General features: G+C 42.3%; 2 protein-coding genes and 1 non-coding gene across 4 annotated transcripts in view; 2 read left to right on the forward strand and 1 right to left on the reverse strand.

The window, feature by feature from the left end:
- Positions 1-209: 209 nt before the first annotated feature.
- On the forward strand, positions 210-317 carry LOC128733234 (U6 spliceosomal RNA). Its single transcript, XR_008411909.1, has one exon. It is a non-coding gene; the product is annotated as a U6 spliceosomal RNA (small nuclear RNA).
- A 5132-nt stretch (positions 318-5449) lies between these two features.
- On the forward strand, positions 5450-6721 carry LOC128745176 (probable enoyl-CoA hydratase). Its single transcript, XM_053842189.1, has 2 exons — positions 5450-5672; positions 5754-6721. Exons 1-2 carry the CDS (start codon positions 5570-5572, stop codon positions 6638-6640), a joined length of 990 nt encoding a protein of 329 aa, XP_053698164.1. The 5' UTR covers positions 5450-5569; the 3' UTR covers positions 6641-6721.
- Positions 6722-12366: 5645 nt separating this feature from the next.
- Positions 12367-18150, reverse strand: part of LOC128732980 (tubby-related protein 4) — a 97511-nt gene continuing 91727 nt past the window's right edge. For both annotated transcript variants that reach the window (XM_053826488.1, XM_053826487.1), the window contains exons 10-14: positions 17970-18107; positions 17280-17416; positions 14614-17214; positions 14363-14557; positions 12367-14296 (exon numbers count right to left, since the gene is read on the reverse strand). In XM_053826488.1, coding sequence (XP_053682463.1) covers positions 14180-14296; positions 14363-14557; positions 14614-17214; positions 17280-17416; positions 17970-18107 — 3188 coding nt within the window. In that variant the 3' untranslated portion in view covers positions 12367-14179. The remainder of the gene's footprint in view (positions 14297-14362; positions 14558-14613; positions 17215-17279; positions 17417-17969; positions 18108-18150) is intronic.

Consider the following 18150-nt stretch of genomic DNA (forward strand, 5'->3'; position numbering starts at 1 on the left):
GCACCTTACGCACCAACGCGCGATTTGTAGCTACTTTTGGTAGATTATGCACGTTTCGCCCAATTATACCCCGGTAAAAAAAATCAGACGGTACGGTGAAAAACGATGTTTTTATTGCCTTTTGTACTGGACTTAGCAAGCTCAATAAATATATAAAGATTTTTGGCGTAGGCTGTTGATGTATGATGCTTTCCAACATGACAATTTATCCTAGCTTCGGCTGGACATATACTAAAATTGGAACGATACAGAGGAGAAGATTAGCATGGTCCCTGCGCAAGGATGACACGCAAAATCGTGAAGCGTGATTATTCAAACAATATTGTAGATGTCAGAGTAATAGCATTTATATAAACTAATACCACCATCTTCCATGGAAGGCGAAGGTACTAAGGGTACTAAGCCTGTTAGACATATCTGACAGTGTGTCCAGTCTCGATACAGGTAGTCGTCGCATGAAGTCATGATAAGAACGTATTGAATCTGTGTTGCTAGTTACATTGGGCTGTCGTTAGAGGCCGTGTTGCTGATTTCTTGAAATTGTTTGTTTTAAAAATGAAGTTTGAACTAACAGAAAGAGAGAAACAATATATTAGTAAAAATGTGGTGATTCACTTATGCATAGATATTCAATACGAGGTCATATTGATTTATTTACTACTTTAATTGCTCTTATATTTGTATCTTACGCAAAGGGGTAATCAAGTTGCCATGTTTTTCATCATAAAAACGTGTGTAATATATGTGTGTAATAAACTGGCAAATTTCACATACATTTGAACGGAAAGTAAAGTATAGCTAGGTTGGCGAGTGCCCACCCAATTGTCATATTTGTGGTCCCAATAGTACCTTTCGATTAGTCGATTGATGATAACTCAATTTATTTTGTCACAAATTGCAACCCGTGTCCGCAGAGTAGAGAAGGGGGATAATGTAGCAGATATGACATGGATTGGTAAAAAGTCGGTATAATAAAGTGCAATATGGATAACCACAAATTAGAGTGTACAATTAGACTACTGAAATTAGGTCGACAGCACGGTTCGAATGTATGCGCCCTGAGTCAGACTGAGACAAAGCGAAAGCGACATCGCAAAGGCGATCGATTGATCGTTGAGAGAATGAGAGATATTTGAATCGGAGCGAAACGAAAGGAAATTCAGTCTGTTGGATATATTAGCCGACGTAAGTCGCACTTGCAATTTGCTCCCGAAAGAAAAGAACGAAAAGCGCGACACTTGCTACTTTTTATATTCCGTTTAACTTCTTTACCCCGTTTTTCTCTCCTCTACCGGTTTTCTGTTTACTCTTTCGTCATTCTTCTTTTTCCTTTTGGTGTTTCTTGTTTTCTGTTCTCGTTTTCCCTCTTTTTGCCCCTCGTTTTTCCTTTTTCCTGTTCGTAGTTTACTCTTTTTCTGTTCCTTTTCACTTTTCTTTCTGTTCCGTTTTCATCCTTTTCCGGAGCCGTTTATCGTTTCTATTCTTCCGTTTTGACGTAGGACTACGTCTTTGTTTACTATACTGGAACTGGGTAGCACTTTGTGAAAACGAAAATAGAAGTGTAACGTTTGAATGAAAGATTTCAAATGCTAATAACTACTAAACTACTGAACGAAACTGAACCATTTATATGTCGTTGGATAGATAAAATGATCAGCAATTTTATAAATGGGATAAGAGAGCAATTTCATGGAGGGAGTCAAGGGGGGGGAGGGCTCCTACCCAGGTAACCAATAAGCATTAAAATAAGCAGTAAATCAGTCGTTTATTAGCATCCCTGGCGTTTTATACTGCAGGTTGTTGTTTATCAGCTTTTTGACTGCATAACTGTTGCAAATTGGCATCCAAAATTCTATTTAAATTCTTCTTGTTGGTAACTAGCTGCAAATCAGCATTGTTAGCACTATAAGAGGGCTAGCAGTAAAGTAGCCGCATATTTTGCCAAAATAGCATTTAAGTAGCATTTAAGGCAACTTAAATGCTTATTGGCTTGCTTTTAAATTGCATTGGAAATGCTTATTGCTTACCTGGGTAGTCAAATGAAACACAAATTTTCTCAAAACTCGAGAACTAATCAAGCAAATGGAACCAAATTTGGCATGTGGGAGTTGTAAAAGGTAGGATTTTTTTCTATGGTGTACTGAAACTCCTTCCCCTTATAAGAGGGGGGCACCCATACAAATGAAATACAAATTTCTTCATAACTCTAGAACTAATCAAGCAAATGGAACCAAATTTGGCATGTGAGAGTTTTTGGAGGTATGAATTTATTTTATGATGGTTTGAGACCCCTCACCCCTGTGGTAGGAAGATAAGGACCCGCAAAACAGAAATTTTTGCTATGTTACAAGCGGTAAACTGTGAAAGTAAACTAGTAAAACCAACCGCTAACTTACGTGTCTGTTGCTATTCATGCCAAAAGAGAAGGATATTCGAATGGCACGTCATATTTGCGATGAACGTGCTTTGGCTTTAATGTTATTTGCAACCAATGACCCTTTTAAAGGCCACAAGCGACTTAAAGCAAGATTATTGAAACATGTCAAGCTACGTATAATCATATTTAATACAATAATCTGTGGACTGGCCATTCATGACTATTTCAACCTTTATGATGCACACAAGTGATTTTAAAAAGAATGTCTCTATAGAGTTTGCTAAGCCCAGTGAAAAAGGCTACAAAAACTTATCGTTTATCACTCAAACGTATGTTTTTCTACCGGGGTATAACTGGGGGAAAACAAAAACAAACGTGTAAAATCAATGTAAAATCTAACAACAGCAACAACAAATCGCGCGTCGATGTGTGCGTACGATAAACGTCAGCAAGCTCAATGTCTCAATGGTTGCAGGCGTTGTACTGATGAACCCCTGTCCACGGATTTTCAAAACCACCATTGCATTCAATGGAGAATTGAATCTGAATATTTCGCTCTTCACTTTTAAGCATTCACTTGCACAATGACACTCGCGGATTCTTATAAACATACATATGCCAGAAATGCAGTTTACATTAATCTTTGATCTAATGATCTGATGTAGTCCTACGTCACCCTTTCGTACAACCCTTAGGGCTGTATACCTTGTAGTTTTTTTCCTTTTTTGGGCCCGGCTTTCATCTCTTTTTGCTTTTTAACTCTCTCTCTATCCTGTTGTTGTATTCACCTGTTCCGTTCGTTGTCTTATTATTCCCATTTTCCCACTTCGTGTTCTATCTTTTGTCTTTTGCCTTATAATTTCTGTTTTTTTTCTCTTTTTCTGTTCCGGTTTCTGTCATTTTTTTGTATTTTCTTCTTTACTGTTCCTTCGTTTCTATCCGCTTTTTCTAATTTTTGTCCCTTTTTTTACCTTTTCTGTCCTGTTTGTTCCTCATTTTGTTTCTGCGTTTCTTCATTTTGTTAATGGTTTTCTTATATATAGTCGCTGGAGTCACCTTGGTGACTCTCAAAATCGCAAATTGTTTTCTCACAAAAAAATGGATGACTCTTTTCTGTCATTTTTCTGCTTTTATTTCAATCGTTCTTAACCTTTTCTGTTTCATTGTTCCGTTTTTCATCGTTTTCCGTCCCCTTTATTCTTGTTTTTCACTCGTTTTTATATTTTGTTATCCATTTTCCGTGTTTTCTCTATTTATTTTTTTTGTTTTCAGTTTCTTCTTTTAACTACTTTTACCTCCTTTCCTCTTTTTGATGTGTATTTTCTGTCACGTTTATTCTGTTTATGACCCTTTCTTCGGGGCTTCCTTTTTACCTTTTTGTTTATATTCCGCTTTTAGTCTTTTTATTTTCCGTTACAACTTTTCTTTAGTCCGTATTCCTTGTTTTGCTCTTTAGTGTTTTTTTTCTCCCTCGCTATTCTTCTTTTCCCTTTTGGCTTGTTTTCTCCCTTTCTCGTTTCTCCTTTTACGCTTTTCGGCCTTTTCCTAACTAATGATTTTCTTTTTTTCTTCCGCTTCATTGCTATTTTCTGTCTTGTTTCGACTTTTCTCTTTTTTTCGGTTCCGACTTTCGTCTCTTTTCGCCTTCTACCCCATTTTTCGTAGCCATGTGTTCCGTTCTCCCTCTTATGGTCCTTTTTGCCTTCTTTTTGTGTCACGTTCTGTATTTCTTTTCTATTTTATCCCTGCATTTTGTCCCCTCATTTCATTTGTTTTCTGTCCCGTTTTTTTATATTTTTATGTCCTTGTCTCCCCATTTTTTCATGTATTTTCTTCTTTTCTTTTCCTGTTTTCTGTAACGTTTTTTTTCTTTTCTTCGTTTTTTTTATTCTGTATTTCGAACGGACGTTTTCGGACGAAAGTAGATGGAATTCTTCATTCTGCCAGCAAAATGAAATGGGCAAAACAACTCGTTTGAAGCAAGTCGAACGAAATATAGATCCAGTCGAAATACAGAATAGGCTTGATGGTTTTTCCTTCTTTTCACTCATTTTTCTTCTTTACTCTTCCGTTCTTCATCCTGTCCAGCCTTTGCTTCATTTCCTCCTTTTTTACTCCCGTTTTTATTTTGCATTCTAGTTTTTCCTCCCATTCTATCACGTTTTTTTTCATGCGATTTTTTATTGTTTTTCTCTTTCGCGTTTTACCTCTTTCTATCTCATTTAGTATTAGTCTCCCATTTAGTTAGAGCCTATCCCATCTATTTTTGTCCCCTTTCCTTCGTTCACACTTTCGTTTCTTCTCCTTCTGTCTCTTTTTTTGTTGTTGTTTGTTTTTCTGGTAAGCAGCAGGAGATAAACTATTTTCTGTCCCGTTTCGACTTCTTTTATTTTTTGGTTCCGGCTTTCATCTCTTTTCGCTTTTCTACTCTTTCTATCTCGTTCCTCGTATTCGTTTATTCCATTCTCCCTCTTATTATGTCTCCTTTTCCCTCTTTTTGTGCCACGTTCTATGTTTCTTTTTCGTTTTACCCTTTTGTCTTTTCTGTCCAGTGTATCCTCATTTTGCTTCTCATTTTCTTCGTTTTTGCATGGTTTTCCTTTTTTCTCTTGTATTCTTTATCTTTTTCTGTCCAATCTCCTCGTATTTTGCTTCGTTTTACCTCTTTTTCTCTCCCGTTTTCTTTTTTTCCACTATTTTTCTCTATGTCCCGTCATCACCCCCTCACCAAACACGTTATATCACGTTTTTGTTAGTTTTACAAATCGAAGTCGCGAATTCGAAACGAGAAGTCATTTAGCTTACCGGGATTTCATACTATGCGTAAGAATTAAATACCTACATAAAGTTTTACAGAAACTCTGAGATTCAAGAATTTGTTTCGGTCAGTAATGATGCTCTTAAGCGTGCTCACCCGTACGTTGAACTATTTCGTATTCATATTTCAGAGAAATATTTCATTGGTACAGATGATGATTGTGATGACGGCGATGACGGTGGGTGCGTGTGACTAGACGATAAAAAACATTGACGATTGCCAACAGATGTAAACACAGACGTGAAATCTAAAATCCTTGAGACAATCGAACGTTATCAGTGTACTTTAACCCGCAGTTTCTCGAAAAGTAGTGGTTTTTTATGTTTTCATCACTGTTTTTTATTGTGTTAAAGAAAACTTGTTAACTGCATCCAATGTTGACCATCGTAAAAACATCGCTTCGTTCAGCAACCGGTGTGGGCCGAACGCAATTTCTGCGTTATTGTTCTACTGGCCCCAATACGACATCCGATCAAGGTATGTATTCCATTTATGTTAACCGCCAGATTACCATAATAAGAATAACTTTTGTTCTGTATTTTGTTCAATCCAATTCAGCTGCTCCGACAGAAAAGACCAGCGAAAATGAACCACCGATTTTGGTGGAAAAGATCGATAGCATTACGATGATTGGTCTGAACAAACCAAACATCCGCAATGCCATCAACGCTGAAATGGGTCAACAGTTAACCGCGGCTATCGATGCTTTCGAAAAGGACGAATCGGCAGCCGTTGGCATTTTACATGGCGTGGGAGGTTCTTTTTGTTCGGGTTACGATCTATCTGAGCTGGCAAATCCCGATGTTAAACCACAATCTGTGATTCTACAACGGGGCGGTGTCATGGGTCCTACTCGTCGTAATTTCAAGAAACCAATGGTTTGTGCCATCTCCGGGTATTGCGTAGGAGGTGGTTTAGAACTTGCATTGATGTGCGATCTGCGAGTAATGGAGGAGTTGGCCCTGCTTGGTTTTTACAATCGTCGCTTCGGGGTTCCCCTGGTGGATGGTGGATCGGTCCGTCTACCGACATTGATCGGTGTCTCACGGGCTATGGATCTCATCCTCACGGGGCGAACGGTAAAGGCCAAAGAAGCATTGGAAATTGGTCTCGTTAATCGGATTGTTGCTGTCGGAACGGGACTGGGGCAGGCGTTCAATCTGGCCTCAAGCATTGCTAAATATCCACAAGCTTGCTTGAATCACGATCGAAACTCGATGTATTACGCAATGTTTCAGGCTAAGTCTTTGGAAGATGCGATGGACTTCGAAGTGCTGTCGGCCGGAGAGGAAGTCCTCAAGCAAGCCGCTCAAGGTGCCGAGCGGTTCCTTCAGGGCGTAGGCAAGCATGGAAAGTTTACTGAAATTAAAGAAAGACTCATTCCAGAGTGGGAGAAGGAAGAAATTGCCCATGAAGTAGCTGCGAAGGGCAAAGCGAAAAAATAATTGATAGGTTGGTATAAAATGATAGACTGGAGGAAATTTGTGTATTATGTTTGAAATTGTTGAATAAATATATTTTACTGTTGTAGGATTTTAACTTTATTTTGCTATTTAATGAAAAATAATGATCCCAAGACTTAACGGGATTTACTAGGTTTCTACTAGATTCACAATAAAAGAGTCCCACGTTACAAAACACGAAAATGAGAAATTTACACCAAAAGTTGAAAAATTGATCTCTTAAATTATTTAGTTTGAGGTTGAGGTTTCGTTGGAGAGCCCAATTTCGGAAGCAGTTTTTAGGCCCAAAAGCAGGGTTCTGTTTATAGAAATGTATTCACTGCATTCCTCTTGCCAATCTGTACACAGTGAATATATTTTCATGAACAAAATTTTTGTTTCAAACAAAAACTGCTTTTGAATTTTGCAGAATCGATGACGACTGATTTCACCTTACGAAAATGTTGAAAAACTATGACCAATTTTGTATAGAGCTTGTAAACATTTTATATGAAATGCTGTTTGCAGCGAGACTCAAAAGACTTGCATGCTCATCAATCACCCTTCCCTTATTATTTTTTGAAACGATGGGTTTTTTACAATTGAGGTAGGGACAGTAGGGGAAAGTAATGAAAATATTGTGGGAAAGGAGGAAAAAGAGTGGAAAGGAAGGGGGAAGGGTAATAGGTAGCTACGCTTAAGTTGTCGTTGTGACTCCTATCTTTTGTCCAATGCTGGAAGGTGCATGGGTCGAACCAAGCTATAATCTGAGATTATAACCGGATTTGAACCCACAACACCTGCCAGGGCGTGTGGCTCGCTGGTACCCGTGTACCTTTGAACCATAGAGGCGCTGGACTAGCGAGGAGGAGTTCAAATCCTGTTATAATCTCAGATTATTGCTTGGTTCGACCCATGCACCTTCCAGCATTAGACAAAAGATAAGAGTCACAACGACAACTTGTTAAGCGTAGCTACCTATTACCCCCCCTTCCTTTCCACTCTTTCCCCTCCTTTCCCCAAAAAATTTCATTACTTTCCCCTACCGTCCCTCCAGCAATTGTAAAAAAACCATCGTTTTAAAAAATATTAATATTAATGCCTGATCGCATTTCAAGGTCAAAGACTAAAACACGAGTTTGGTCAACAATGTCATCCCGGGGTTTTCGCGGAAAGGGACGGGGTTTTCCGAGTTTCACCCGCAAACAAGTATTCGATTTGTTCATCCCTTGTCCCGCATGAAGTTCCTATGGATTTCAGCAGTGCGCATTCCAAAGCCGCTACCGTCGGCAATATTGCCAACTCAAGTCAAACGGAAACTGCATCACACGGACCCATCTGGTCACCCCTACGCACACAACACGTGGAAACTATCAGCTCCGCCAAAATAATCAACGATAATCAATGCTACTACTCTTACCTCTAATGCGCCTTCCACAACAACCGAACGTTTTTTGCGATCTATTATCAAAATGTTAGGGGTGTTGCGAATTAAAACGAACGAGCTTCGGTTGATGATTTCCAGCTCAGCTCGGACTATGACGTTCCGGTACTGACGGAAACATGGCTTTGACTGGACATCGTGAATAGTGAAATAGCTTCAAATTACCGTATCTTCAGATGCGATCGAAGCGACTGTACAAGTGAACTATCGAGAGATGGCGATGTCAAAGAAGGTAATCATTGCAATGCAATTTCAATGGACGATTGCAATCAGCTAGTACAAGCTATCATTCGCATTGAACTAGCACACTCAGCGCACTTTGCTCGCCATCTCAGAAGGTTACTACGATATCATCGCGTTAACGGAGACCTGGCTTGACGATCGTACTCTACAGTCTCAACTCTTGGGACACGAATACGAAGGCTTTCGCTGCGACGGCGGACCTCACAATAACTCGAAAAAAACCCCACAGAGGTGTGCTTGTTGCTGTTCGCCGTAGCCTGAAAGCCTCCAGAGTCAACGACGTAGCTTGGAACAACATCGAGCAAGTCTGGGTATCTATAAAGTTGAAGGACCGTAACTAATATCTTTGCACCATTTATATTCTACCTGATCATACTCGTGACAAAACGCTGATCGAGTCCCATCTCAATTCAGTGTTGATGATCGCTGTGAAAGCGAAACCGCGCGATGAAATAGTCATTATCGACGATTTTAATTTTCCTAACATTTGCTGGCGCGCCTTTCGGAACGGCTTCACCTACCCAGATCCTGACCATTCTTCATTTCACACCTGCGCTCTCGATCTGCTCGATGGCTACAGCTGCTCAAATCTGATTCAGATCAACTGCAACGCGAATGAAAATGGACGCTGTTTGGATTTATGCTTCGTTTCCGCCAGTGAATCTGCTCCTCGGTTGACGATTGCTCCCGTCGCTCTAGTCAAGCTCGTATCTCACCATCCACCACTGTTTCTCTTCCTCGACAATTCTCAAAGAGCTGACTACCACGAAAACCTTTTTCAACCAGTTACAATTTCCGTCAAGCCGATGGTTCCGTCAAGGTCGATGGTTTTACACCAACAGGACATTAATATTGCCGTCAACGAATTCTCCTTGCTAATGAACCAGCTAATCGAGCGCTTTGTGCTTAAATCACACAGCATGCCTTCTAAACATCCTCCATGGCAAACACCGGAATTACGTCGACTAAACACTGTAAAAAGGTGTATTTTCCGGAAACTTTCCGCGAACGGGAATCTTCACCTACGTGGACATTATCAACATCTGAACCATGCTTATACACGTCTTAGCCGCCGCTGTCACTGCAATTACACGAGACGTATGGAAGCTAAACTGAAATCCGACCCCAAGCGGTTTTGGAAATTTGTCAACCAGCAACGTAAAGAATCCAGTCTACCGACTACCCTGAAGTTTGCCGGGGATAAGGCAGATAATACTCCCGCAATCTGTAGACCCTATGTAGACCTTATGTGCTGTATCGAAGCTGTTCGAGTTAGTAATCATCGAGCCAATCTTCTCTCATTGCCAACAAACGTTAGCCAACGAGCACCACGGTTTCATCCCAAAGCGATCCTGCGCTACGAATTAGCTTTGTTTCACTAGTTACGTGACTGATAGCTTCACTGAACTTTCGCAAACTGACGCAATATATACTAATCTCTCCGCTGCCTTCGACAAAGTCAACTATCGTACTGCCGTTGTCAAGCTGAACCGCCTCGGATTCTGTGGGAGCTTGCTGAACTGATTACATCCGATCTGACAGGAGTAACTCTCCGAGTGAGAATCGGCCAGGAGATCTCGATCTATTCTCCGTCTCGTCTGGGATTGCACAAGGCAGCCATTTGGGTCCCCTGGTCTTCTTGCTCTATTTTAATGATGTACATAACTTGCTTGATTGCCCGCGACTGGCGTTTGCAGACGACCTGAAGTTATTCTCGAAAATCAACAGCATCGGCGATGCTCATCTCCTCCAGAAACGATTGGACATTTTCGCACATTTGGTGTGAACTAAACCGCATGCTACTCAACCCATCAAAATGCTCAGTAGAGACGTTTACCAGGAAACTGCAGCTGCTGAACTTTGAATACAGCCTTGATTCAACCCCGATCCCACGAGTCGAATACTTGGCGTAATACTGGACTGCCGTCTCACTTATAAACAGCACATGTCATTAATTGTGTCTAGAGCCTCTAGAATGCTGGGTCAAATTATTCGCATGACAAGAGAATTCCGAAACGTACAATGCCTTACCGCCTTATTCTGCTCATTAGTGCGATCTCCTCTCGAATACTGCTCGTCGGTGTGGAATCCACACTACAACAACGCTGTATTACGGATCGAAAATATCCAACGTAGATTCGTTCGCTATGCTCTACGCCTTCTACCTTGGAGACAACCTATGCAGGTCACTCCTTATGAGGACCGTTGTCAACTTCTTCGACTCGACACACTCCAGCTTCGCCGCGACACCTCTCGTGCAATGACAGTCGCTGATGTTTTAACAGCCCGTGTCGACTGCCCAGGCATCCTCCGATTGATAAACGTAAACGCCCCCTCCAGAACTTTAAGGATGGTTCCAACACTACGTCTACCGCTCCGACGAACCATCTATGGTGCCAACAGTGTGGTTCCACATGCCGTGGCGGGTGTTGTGGGTTCGAATCCGGTTATAATCTCAGATTATAGCTTGGTTCGACTCATGCACCTTCCAGCATTGGACAAAAGGTAGGAGTCAAAATGACTACTTGTCAAGCATAGCTACCAATACCCCCCCCCCTTCCTTTCCGCTCTTCCCCTCCTTCACCAAAAATTTTCATTTCTTTCCCCTACCGTCCCTTCATCAATTGTAGAACCATCGTTTCAAAAAATATTAAAGTCACTTTGACATCGATGATTCTACTAAGATTTGAACCCAGGACCAATCGCTTGTCAAAGCAGACTCGGTAACCTGGCGGCTACAGAGCCCTCAATTCAACTTGTTGATAACTATTGTTGAATATCAATACTTTCTTGCCTTGCTAAAGTCTTCGAAACAGCCGTTCATCGTTTCCTGAGCAATGCGGCAAAACCTTTGATTAGCGAATTTCAGCATATTTTCGTCGAACTTCGTTCTACAACGACAAACCTAATGGCTTATACTATCACGTTGTTCCCTTTCAATTTATGTAGAAGCCTTCGACCTTGTTCCGCACACGTTTGTAATCGGCAAATTTGCCCATCATACCTACGTAAACGTAGGTACGTAAACGATCTTTCGGCTGTCGTCTGGAAAATCATTTTTTGTTGACAAGCTCTAAATATTTCAGGTAATATCATCCGCCTTAGCCTTAGATTGCGCCGCCTTGCAAAGCGACATCGATCAACTCTCGATGTGCAGTGATGAAAACGGCATGACTGTAAACATCAAGAAATATAAGGTAAAGTATCTTTTACTCTCTGCTCTTTGAGTTCCCATACAATATTGGCTCGAACGTCCTTGAGCGGGTGAATTCCCTAAGTGACTTAGGTGTGACATTAGATCACAAACTGTGATTCAATGGGCATGTTGCATTAACTGCAGTCAAGGCTTTTTCTGTTCCGGGTACCGTTCGTCGCCATGCAGCATTTATTACAGACTTTTCGCTTCGCTCTAGCTTGTGGTGATGACTGCGATGTCGATCTTCCTCACGTTGCGAAAGTGGAGAGGGCTTCACGGTCAATATTGGTTGACAATGGAGATTACCGCTAGGAGCTGCTCAGCTAAGGTTTTACAGGAACGCTTAACGGCGATAGCTTCCGACATGAATTGGACGAACTCTTCCGTCGTGAAAGGGACCTAGATCTGCGAGGGTAGCTGCAGAGGCAAGACGATGCTGGGCTGAACGTGATGGCTGAAGGTCGGTGATTAGTGCGCCTGCGACTAGGCTGATTTGTTTGCTGATGCTTGCTGTCGAATCCACTTGAACTGCGATCGCTTCGGACAGGTAGGGTTGGTGGCGTGATGGTTTCCCTCGCAGTTGGCGCACTTCAGCTCGATGTCATCGGGTTGTACGTAGATCGCATTTGAATGCGCACCGGCACACTTGTCGCAACGCGGAACCTTGTTGCAAGTTTTGGTTGGGTGACCAAACCAAAGGTATTTGGTACACTGGATTACATCACGATGCTGTGAGCCGTAGGGCTCTCACCTCCCGATTTATTTCCTTGTTGGAAAAGGAAAGGAACTAATCTGAATTTCTCACAGAAAAAACTAGGCACGCCTTCTTCGGAACACTGACCTTTTATTTCGTGACTGATGTGAACACACAGAATTCAGCATAAGGATAGCTATTACTTTGCGGATATAGGTATGTAGTTAGCGGCCGGATTTCCTGTTTCTTCTTCTCGAAAGCATGGATTTAGATCTGCGCCCGCGTATGTAGCGTTTTTTTTTGTATCTTTTTTTTCTCTAGTAATTATATTAGTGCTGCGTATAGCCTAAAATTAATCTCACCGGTAAGTTAGTTTGCATGCTTCGCTCTTGATCTGCATAACGATAAACGCGCGCCGACAAAAAACAACTACTCGCTTCAATTACCTATATATAAACGGTCGCGGCGGCAACTGGTACAAAAAGAACGTTCGTTCGCCGGCCGAAAAAGCCTTTGGTATTATTGTTTCGTTTAAGTAATAAATAGAAAAAGAAACATACTGTGACTGTACCCTAGAGTTCAGCAAGGAATCCTGGCAAAATATATAGCCGGCTGGTTGTTGTTATCCTAGCTTGATTTTTGCTTCGATTACACACTAATGTTCGTCTCTTTGCCGCGGAATCACACAATCATTTGATGCCGTCATTTTTAAGTAAAAAACAGTACATTACAAAAAGAATTACACAAATTTGATCGTCGTCTTCAATCGTCTATCAAAAAGAGAGCTTTGGCTGTTTCGTAGAGCGCACTGGGCGTTCAGTTTTACACAAAAAAAAATCCACTGTCGGTTGGCTTTTCCCCCTAGTTAAAACGGACGTTAGCACTGTGTTTTTTTCTTGCTACTTAGTTTGGTGATTTTTGTTTGCATTTGCCTAAGGTTTCCAACGATGGATGGATTTCATCATATGTGTGTGTGTGATTTTTGTCTTATTTCCTTTAGTTACCTAATAACGTTAGTTAGTATTAACTGGCTAAAAACTTATGCTAAGTCGGCTATCATTTTTCTTTTCATTTCAGTTTGCGGGATATCCGAAAAATGGCACAAAACTGTGACAGACGAAAATCAATAATTAACATATCATAGTAACGAGTAACGCAAAATAGGAAAGAACGGGAACAAGATAAGCTTAGTTTGCTAGAGGAACGTTTGCGTGAGAAAAATATCCGCTGAAAATGACTAGAAATAGTTAATATTGCGGGGAGATTATAATTTGACTAGACAAATAGCTTTCAACTGAAACAGGCTCGCATTGAGTGCACTTCTAGTAAACATAGTTTTCGATATTTTGATATACAATATAGGAATAGGAGTTTTCTGGCTGCTGTCCGTTGCACGATGAATGCGACTGCTTCGCGGACGATAACTCATCTAATTCAAAGTGTCACTTTCGAATTAATTTGGCGCCTCGAATCGATAAATATGTACAAATTCAAATTTTGTTCACTATGCAGTAACCACCCACAAAACTGCGGTTACATTAGCTTTCTCACCGTTAGTACTACTTTAGTAGCATGAACTTTTACATCTACTGTACGACAATTATCGACTGATGATCATCAACGACTAACGAGATGATATGTGGAAAGCTGATTACGCATGTATTTTTTTTTTTTGATCATGAATAATGTTCCTATTGACACGACGACGAAACGAACGCGTTAAGCATGGCGTTGAAAAACAACCGCGATATATGATTGAAACCGAAAAATGGTCTGATTCTCGCTTTAAGCTGTGCACACAACGTTTAACATTCAAACACTTCTGCATCCGCAGGCAGACACTTGGCTGCAACTGTCATAGTAACAGAAACTTTGCATGTGATATGTCAATGATTTAATTAAGTTTTATTGTTTCCCCCAAGCCCGTCCCACTATTACCTACTGTCGTGATGAGTGCAGCAAATTTCACTTCAATCGTTGTGTAACATTTGCCAAAGCCACCGCAAATGCTTGCAGGGCCGAAAATGGATACTGGAAATCGAGTGTGTATGCATTTCCATCGATACGACCGAACTGCATCACCTGTCAAAGGTAATAGACCCAAAATTAATATATTTAAAAAAAAATAGGACAAACGTTCAAACGAACCTGCTTGCCACGAAACTCGATCTGAAAATTTTTGGCAGACTCCTGCGTTACACGGCCTCCAAAATCCAGCTGATAAACCTGACTGTTTTCATTCCACATCGGTGCCTTGTTGTGCATCACAAACTCCCGCCTGACCGGAGCTGGCGGCAGCGAGGAATTCGCAACACCGTTCGGTTCTATTTTGACCCGTTTCAGCTGAAATCATTTCGCCTAAAGTAGTCCACCGGAATGAAGAAATAAATCAAACTCACCTTTTGCCTAAGTTGCGCCTTCTGAAACGTTTCCAGATCCCGGTACTGCTTGTTACTCGCGCTTCCTCCGCTGCTGTCGTCGGTCTGGTTTTGGGTTTGATTTTCATCGTCCGAACTGATATCGGCTTGCTGTTTTTTCCGCTGGCGACGGTTCAACAACGGCGAGTTTAGGATGTGCCGAATCGGCGATGCACTTTGGTGTCGTTTGTTCTTTTTGCTCGGTGCTGGTGATGCCGGGGAGCTTCGCGGCATTCGTTGACTTGCCGGCGAAGAAGGTGGCGTCAGTCTGCCTTCGTCCAAATCCCTCAACCTGCTGATAATGTTTTCCAAAGTGGTGAGGGCTTGCGCGTGCAGCGAAACCGATGCTTTCTGCTCGACGGGAGTGATTTCGACTGGCTGCAATGGAGGCCCATCGCCGTTATTGTTCTCACTGCTGGGTCCGGGACAGCTCTCGTTTCGACGATGCCGCCGTGGAGATTCTTCCTTTTTACGACCTTTTCGGCTATCGCTGCTGCTCTCTTTGGCATCCGCTTTTCGGCCCATAACCGGTGTACTGTTTTCACTCTGAAGCTTAGAGGAATCGCTTCGATTCAACGAACGATGCCTCCGGCTGAACAGTGGACTGTCCGTGAAACTAGTCACGATTTCGAAGTTTTTCCGAATTTTCGACTTGGGCGTAGTACAAGTACCATTACCCTCACCGTTGCTACTGCTGCCATTGTTGTTGTTGTTGTTACTATTACTAGCATTGTTATTTTTCCTATCGAATAAGCTCTTACTACAACCAGGTCCATTGGGAACTTCCTTCAACACCAAGTCCCCGTTGTTACTGTAAGCCGAACTAATGTACTGCTCCAGAATGGATCGTTTCGATTTCGGAGGAACCTGCGGCGGTTTCGTGCTAACTATGTCCACATAGATGTGATTCTGCTGCTCCTCTAAGCTATTGTTTTCCCTATCAACAACCGACGACGAACATTGAGCATTGCCGCTTTTGCGACACTTGACGCACACCGATTCCGTAGAATTGACCGTCGGTGAGATCGCCTTGCAGATGGCGCAACTTTTTGGCTTTTCCTTGCGGTTCAAGATGGGTGTCCTAGATATCGGCTGGCCGGCTCCAGTAACCCCAGGAAACTTCACCGAAGGGCGACGCTTGGTGGAGCTGCTCGTGGCAGCACCGGCCAGTGCAGGACGCATTCGCTCGATCTGATCGGAAGATGAGTATTCAGTCTCGTTCTCTGATAGTTCGTTCACTTTGGGCATCTGTCGGAAAAGATTGATCAGATCACGGTTTAGATTTGGCGAGTCCTGCAGGATATCACAAGAATCTAGACTTTTAGACTTGCAGTCCTGTCGCAGGCGAGCCTTCTTCAGGTCGTCAAAATTTTTCTTGTACTTTTTTTGGCGTTTTTTATCCACCAGAACCAGCCGCTTGTAGGGGGTTTCTTTACGCATCATCGATAATACGGCATCGCTGGGAACTATTTCTATATTGTCTAGATAGCCTACACTACAGCTGCGCGTGATGGATTCCGGGATTCCGCTAGCCACTACCGGTGTCATCGAAACTACAGTTGGGGTTCGCTTCATACCGGACTCGGGTCTGCTTGGATTACTACTGGTTGCGACGCCGCTTGTACTTGGTTCCGGTACTGTCGGGGTGTTTGCGTTGGTTGGTGTTTCCTCGTCAATAAACTTTAGATTCTGCTTTCTAGAAACTACCTGTTTGCTGCTGCTTGGAGTGGAATGTGTTAGATCTCTACTGGTACTAGCTTTGGCTTCCATTCGTTCGAGATTGAGATTGAGGTTCAGCGGAACCGGATTAACATGCGACTGGTTGTTCACTCGATTGTGGTCCGAAGACATCAAAGCATTTTTCACCTGAACAACATTATTTACGTAATCGGTGTTACTGGAATAGCTCATCAAAGTTGTCTGACCGGCCGGTGGTCGGTCGAATATAATGTCGCTTGGTGCAACAGCATTTTTCGGCGACTGGAGAGTTGGAACGGAACCTTCACAGTATAGTGGTGAGATGGCAACGCGAGATTGACTACTAGAAGCCGAGGAAGGTCTACTGCATTGGCTAACTAAGCTAGAATAGCTGATCCCTTGGCGGGGAGGCGTAGCCACCGGTCGGGAGGGCTCACCGGAATCGGCGCCATCCGTGTCGTCTTCGTAGGATTCGGCACGGGCCAGTGGTCCAAGCTGTGGCAATGTGGGACGTGAATTTGAAGCGGAAGCCAAAGAAGATGGAGTTTGGCGTCGAGGACGCGACGGAAATCGGTTCGGTCGTGGCGACATTGGAGCAATCGGAGGTGCAGCCTCGCCAAGCTTACGCGCTCCGGAGGGAGCCTGTGCTTGGTTGTGTTCCTCTTCATCTTCGGAGAAAATATTCGGGTTGAAGCTCGGATCGGGTCCGGTCGGAAAGTCGTCCCGCAGTTCCGTTACTACCAGCGTCATTTGACGAGGCTGCAGATGAAGTAACGAGGTTTTGTACGTAACCTGGCCGAGATTTGCCGGCAGAGTCTTCGCCAGGCCGTGGATTTTAAACTTCGTACCCCAGATGTTGGATGTGACTTCCACCAGTTTAACATGCTGAAACCGGAGAGGAAATTTGGTGTATTAATAAAATTGTTTGCAACTGCAATATTGGTGCGTACTTCAGGTAGAGTGTCGAGGTATGCCAAGTCTTCGTTTGTTTCCGCACTGTCGGAGTTTTGGTTCGGTGATCGATCGCTACTGCTTGGATGACGCTTTTTCGTACGAGCCTTTCGTTTTCTGGATAGTCTTGGAGAACCTGTGAAATGAAAATTTAGGCGAAAATTTTATTTTTCTTCGAAATTATATGAGGTATTTTTTCATTTTCATAATAGTAATAATAGTTTTGACAGTTTTACATTAAGGGGGATATTCATACGAACAAAAGTGCTGAAGACCATAATTGACAAAATGAAAGCAAAAGATGCTAGGAAAAAAGTTCCACTTTTCGCCCTTTTGGATCACTGTGCGGTGGTTGCTGTAAACCGCACTGCATTTTTTTAGCTATTATGACTATTGAGTAAGCGATAAGCTTATGAACTTTTTTATGCGTGCTCTTGTGTATTTCGATTTATCCTTCCTTCATTGCTTACTCTACTTTATCCATCTCATTCCTCATGATAGTACTGTTTCCGATTATAGCCATCCATAGCGAGGCATTTAACTATAAAAATGAATTTTTGCACTATTAAGTGCCTGAGTTCTTTTGTAACTCAACAATCAGCTCTAACAACCATGGAATTGTTTATAGAATGACCCATTTAAGTTGTAATATCAAAGAGAACACAATATATAAGTTCAAGTGTACTTACGGCAACCATCATCCACGTCGCTTTCCGAACTTTCCGAGCGTCCATTGGTACCAGTAGTGGAGTGACTCGACGCCGATGAACTCTTGGTGGTGCTGGTGGTCGTCGAATCGGACGAATACATACAAAAACTGGATATTTCTGAAAGATAGAAAATTTCAAAAGTGGGTTTCTTCGACTCTAC

Source organism: Sabethes cyaneus, chromosome 1 (assembly GCF_943734655.1).
Source record: "Sabethes cyaneus chromosome 1, idSabCyanKW18_F2, whole genome shotgun sequence".
In the NCBI taxonomy this organism is placed as follows: Eukaryota; Metazoa; Arthropoda; class Insecta; order Diptera; family Culicidae; genus Sabethes; species Sabethes cyaneus.

Coding starts and splice junctions, on each gene's coding strand:
- LOC128745176 (XM_053842189.1), top strand. CDS start 5,570: ATGTTGACCATCGTAAAAACATCGCTTCGTTCAGCAACCGGTGTGGGC. Junction 5,673..5,753: donor CAATACGACATCCGATCAAG/GTATGTATTCCA, acceptor AATCCAATTCAG/CTGCTCCGACAGAAAAGACC.